Below are 6000 nucleotides of genomic sequence, written 5' to 3' on the forward strand. Positions count from 1 at the left end.
TTGTCAATTTGTATTAAAAAACAAAAAGTTTATATAGTTTTTGGAGAGTTTTCTGGAGGGATTGAAATTAGATGCATATGTTCAATCCACCATCTTTATCTGAAACTAACTAATTCCTACTACAATTAAATAGTTGCCTTACCTCCCTAATGTGATATTTCTGGTGATCCTTGGTTTATATTAGGTGTTATACCTGAAGAACCTTAGCCCTCGGGTGACCGAAAGAGATCTTGTCTCATTATTCGCTCGGTTCCAGGAGAAGAAAGGACCTCCAATTCAATTCCGAATGATGACTGGACGAATGAGGGGGCAGGCTTTTATCACTTTTCCCAGTAAGTAGCTTCATCTGGATAATTACTCAGTTGTAGCATAAGTTCATTAGTGACTACTTATCCCCTCTCTCGTTTAGATATAGCACTTTGGTTTCTCTACAGCACATGAGAAGTATGTGCTTGGCCAAGCACATGGGAGGAAGGGAAAAGAACTAAGGAAAACATGTTTTTAATTTTTCTCTACTTTCCCTTCTGTGCTTCCTCTCCTCCTTTGACAGTGCACGACCACTTTACACCTTTGTCCTCACTTTTCCTCAGTCTTGGCATTCCCTACTCAATGCCATCAAAATTTACTTTCCCTTTGCTGAAAATAGTATTTCTAGCCCAAGTTATAATTATGTTAATTATTAATATATTGGTATTCTGATCAGAACACTCGTACTTGCATTATGCCCTATTCCTTTAGGACTAAGACTGCAATATATTATGCTATTATGCTATATGATGCTAATTCATTAGTAATTCATAATTAACTAGTAGGTGATATATTCTTTTAACTATTGTTTGCATCTTAATGCATGATTTCAGTATCCTAAACCAAAGGGAGGAATAATACAGGCATATCTCAGAGATATTACAGATTCAGTTCCAGACCACTGCAATAAAGTGAATATTCCAATGAAGCAAGTCACATGAATATTTTGGTTTCCTAGCACATGTAAAAGTTATGTTTGTACTATACTGTAGTCTATTAAGTGTGCAATAGCATTTTGTCTAAAAAAACAATGTACATACCTTAATTTAAAAATACTTTCTTGGTAAAAAATGCTAGCCATCATCTGGCAGTGCAGGGTTGCTAGAAACCTTAAATTTGAGGGAAAAAACTGTAATATCTGCAAAGCATAATAAAGCAAAGTGCAGTTAAACAAGTTATACCTGTATAGGAATTTCAGTTTCTATGACAGACCATACTTTCTTTTTTTGGTGGAGGCTGGGTAGGAGCTGTGCCTTTTATTATCCCTAAAGTATCGCCATTTATATACAACCTAGTAATCTATTTAAAGGGAAGTGCTTTTACACATGAGCAGTGCCAAACTCCCCTGCATTCTTTTCATACAGCATTGTACCATCTCTCATATCTCATTGAATGTTTGTGGATCCTCAACACTAGTGATTTTTAGTCTTTTCAAGTGTGAGAACGCTTTTTAAACTTATAAAATTACTTCATGCACCCCCACCTAATATGATCCATTAATTGAAAAGATATGTAATAAAAAGGCTTTATACACTAAGTACTTCTAAATAAATAGCCATTTTAGTAATTATACTTGTATTTGAAAATTTGTAGTGCATACATATAGGAGGCATAAATTGGTTCAATCTAAAAACATTGCTTGTCCACTTATGATTTCACAGACTCTAGGCAGTAATTCCATTCCTTCCTAATTTCCCACATCCAGGCTCTGAGACCCATAAATCAAATCCTCCTGCTATATGCTATATACTCTTACACCTCAAGCTTCCATATGCCTTCAAGCATTCTTAAACTTACTTATCCTAATGAGGGCTCCTACAACCACTCTCTGATCAAAAGGAAAAAGTAGCAAAATGTCCTCAATACCATGATAACTTCTTTTATTTGTCTTCCCCATTTTGAAAATGATTTCATTCTTACAGTACCTATAATCTGTTATCTAAGATAGAGGTTTGTATATTATTAGTTATAGCTTAACCCTCCTTGTTTCTTTACCTATATCATTGAATTAGGAGAAGCTCTCAAACATCCATTTTAAGATTTTATTGTTGTTATTCTTAGCCACCTAGTTTAATCTTACTGACTTATTACAAATTTGAGATTGTAGAAAACACAATAAAATCAAATAATTACGTGGCCTTATAGCCTACACTGAACTCCAAGGCAAAACAACATAAACTAGACTTGGAATAAAATCGATTAAGCCACATATAAACTGATGTTTTTTCTTTCTCTTTTAGATACAGAAATAGCATGGCAAGCATTGCGTCTAGTAAATGGATATAAACTACGTGGGAAAATATTGGTGATAGAATTTGGAAAGAACAAAAAGCAGCATTCAGATCTCCAGGCTGCTTCTCTAATATCATCTACTACAGATAATACTACAGAAATCAGTGGCAGCTAGAAGACGTAAAGATTGTGAGTCCCAGGAGGTCTTTCTTACATCAGAATCTAGGATCTAGGGTTTGTATATAGATAGCAGTTTATTTGGAATTGAAGAAGAGAAGCTAACTGAAGGAGAAAAAACTGAATTAAAATCCCTTTCAGCTTTTGGAAAGAATTGGTAGAAAACATTTTCTATAATCAAACACTCTCTAGGATAGACAATATAATAAGTATGGAGGGTAGGGAATAAAAAGTATCATTTTCTCAGGATAAATTACAGTGGATTACTTCCAAGGTTTTTAAAAATCATTATAATTTATATGAGGTCTTAAATATTTGTCCCTAGAGATAACATGCTTTCAAGACTGCCTCCTATATATACAAAACTAAAAAACTAATTAAGTGTTGAAATATTTATTTCTAGAGCCCATTTGTCCCTAATTTTATTTTCCTAGTAAATAAATGACCAAGACTCCAGGCCTAAACATTAGCAAATGCTCTTGAATAAGACCTATCAGCAGTAACAGTAGGTAGTTTTCATAAGTTAGTCGACATATTTAATGGACATTGCCCTATTATCACTGTCTTCAAATAGCTTTATATTTTTTCTAATGAAAGAATTTGATCAAAACATTAATGTTCTCATAGTCATTTAAGCTAGCTACCATTGAATAATGATTGACTTCAAAGCAATAAACATTGAATCATTGTCTGTTACATGTTAGGGATTAGATAGATTAATTTTAGAAGAGGAACATACTAGCAAAGAACACTAAAGAGGGATAGAAATAAAGAGCTCTCTAGAAGAGAGGCAGCCTACCCCAAATCCCCCAGTTGTTTTTTTGTAGTTGCTGGATAATAGAAAGATGATATGATGTAGAGGAAGTAGTACAAACTTTGGAGTCAGACCTGTTTGAACTTCACAGCCATACTTACCACTCTGTGACCTTTGCAAGTCACTTAATCTGAGCCTCAGTTTTCTCATCTATAAAAATGAGGATAATAATACTACTTACCTCATTGGGTTGTGATGTTTAATGGGATAATTGTATCCAGGTTGAAGATCAGAAAGAAAAAAGAATGAAAATTTAACAGGGTAAAGAACCATTAAGCACTCCAACATACTTGTAATGGGAATATCAGAGAAAGAAAGGAGCAGAAAAAATATTCCAATAAATAATGGCTGTAAACATCCCAAATTTGATGAGAAACATTATATACACATCTGAGAAATCTCAGTGAACCCCAATTAGGATAAACAAGAAGAAATCAACAAACATACCATAATAAGAATGCTAAAACCCAAAGACAAAGAGAAACTTTTGAAAGCAACATGAGACAACTGAAGCCACTTACAAGGGAACCTCAATAAGAGTAATAGATGACTTCTCATCAGAAACAATGGAGGTGACAGTGGGAAAACATATTCAAAGTGCTGAAAGAAAAAGACTGTCAATATAGAATCCTATATTCAGTAAAGCTGTTTTTCAAAAATGAAGATGAAATAAAGACATTCCCACATAGTCAAAAACTGGGAGACTATGTTGCTGTCAGACCTGACTTACAGGAAATATTAAAAGAAGTTCTTCAGGTGGAAAGCAAGTGACCTCAGACAGTAATTTGAATCTACACATCTAAAAAATTAGCATGGGTAAAGGTAATTATGTAATTATAAAAGACAGTCAAAATACATTTTTCCTTTCTTAATTGATTTAAAAGGCTATTTTATAAGACAATATGTATATAGTTGCATTGTTGGATCTATAACATATAAAACTGTAATATGTTTACCAATAACAAGACAAAGGAAGTGGGTGGAAACAAAGCTGTATTGGATTAAAGAAATGACTCTAAAATGGTAACTCAAATCCACAGGAACAAATGAAGAAAATGAGAAATGGGAAATAAGAAGGTTAATATAAAAAAAGTTGTAAATATATACTTGCTCTTTCTTCTCTCAGCTTCTTTAAAAGACATAAAATTATATTAAGTAATAATTATAATGATGTTGGGTTTGTAATGTAGAAATAATAATGATAATAACAATAATACCACAAAAAGTGAGAAAAGAAATAGATTTATATAAGAATAAGGTTTTTATATCTCATTGGAATTTAGTTAGTATATAGCTGAAGCCAATTAAGTTAAGATGTGTATGGTAAACCCTAGAGCAACCACTAAAGAAATAACTAAAAATATATAGTGAAAATATTAAAGACGTTTAAATGTTTTATTAGAAAATGTTCAATGCAAAAGAAAGTAAAAAGAGGAATGGAGAAACAAAAACTTGAGACATATAGAAAAGAAACAGTAAAATGGCAGTCATAAGTCCACCGATATTAATAATAAATATGAATGGATTAAACAATCCAATCAAAAGGCAGAGATCATAAAACTGGAAGAGAAAACAAAACTTACCTCTATGCTATTTATTGGATTCACACTTTAGATTCAAGGATACAGACTGAAGATTAAAGGATAGAGAGAAATACCAGGCAAATGGCACCTATAAGAAAGCTGGAGTGGCTATACTATTATCTAAAGTCTATTTTAAATGGACTTTAAAACAAAAAATGTCACTATAGATAAAGAGTGACACCTTATATTGATAAAAGTCAATCCATCAGAAAGATATAACAATTATAAACATATGCACCTAACAACAGAGTACCAAAATACATGAGTCAAAAACTGAAATGAATGGAGAAATATAAAAGTATACAATAAGAGTTGGGGAATTAAATACCCCATTTTCAATAAGAACTAGACAGAAGATGAACAAGGGAATAGAAGACTTGAACAATGCTATAAATCGACTAGACCTTAAAGAGACTTATGGAACACTTCACCTAACAAGAGCAGAATACACATTCTTCTCAAGCACACATGAAACATCTCCAGGATAGACCATATCACATACCATAAAACAAACCTCAGTAAATTAAAGTGGATTAAAACCATGCAAAGTATGTTCTCTGACCACATGGAATGAAGTTAGAAATCAATAACAGAAAGTTGGGAAACACAAATATGAATTAGACACACTTTTAAATGACCAGTGGGTTAAAGAAGGAATTACAAGATTTGAGGTGAGTGAAAATAAACATACAAAATGCCAAAACTTCTGAGATACACCTAAAACAGTGCTTAGAGAGAAATGTATAAGTACAAATGCCTATAATTTAAAAGAAGAAAGATAACATATTGATAACCTCACTTTATACCTCAAGACACTGGAAAAAGAGAAGGAAACTAACTAGAAAAAGCAGAAGGAAGGAAATAAGAGATTAGATAAATAAATGGTATAAAGAATAAAAAGTCAACAAAACCAAAAGTTGGTTCTGTATAAAGACCAACAAAAATGATAAACCTTTCAGTAGGTTGACCAGGAAATAAAGGAGACTCAGATTACTAGGATCAGAAATGAAGGTGGGAACATTACTACCAACCTTATAAAAATTTAAAATAAAAATTATGAAGGAACACCATGAACAATTTTATGCCAATAAATTAGGTAACTTATTTGAAATAGAAAAATTCCTAGAAATACACGAACTACTGAAACCAATTGTTGCGGGGTGGGGG

At 32.5% G+C, this 6000-nt stretch overlaps 1 protein-coding gene across 4 annotated transcripts in view; it reads left to right on the forward strand.

The window, feature by feature from the left end:
- RBM41 (RNA binding motif protein 41) overlaps nucleotides 1-4412 on the forward strand; it is a 59922-nt gene extending 55510 nt beyond the window's left edge. For all 4 annotated transcript variants that reach the window (XM_059051363.2, XM_059051364.2, XM_067023223.1 and 1 more), the window contains 2 exons: nucleotides 185-332; nucleotides 2268-4412. In XM_059051363.2, the coding sequence (XP_058907346.1) occupies nucleotides 185-332; nucleotides 2268-2434 (315 nt within the window). In that variant the 3' untranslated portion in view covers nucleotides 2435-4412. The remainder of the gene's footprint in view (nucleotides 1-184; nucleotides 333-2267) is intronic.
- The last annotated feature ends 1588 nt before the right edge of the window (nucleotides 4413-6000 follow it).

The sequence above is a fragment of the Kogia breviceps genome, chromosome X (genome assembly GCF_026419965.1).
Source record: "Kogia breviceps isolate mKogBre1 chromosome X, mKogBre1 haplotype 1, whole genome shotgun sequence".
Taxonomy (NCBI): domain Eukaryota; kingdom Metazoa; phylum Chordata; class Mammalia; order Artiodactyla; family Physeteridae; genus Kogia; species Kogia breviceps.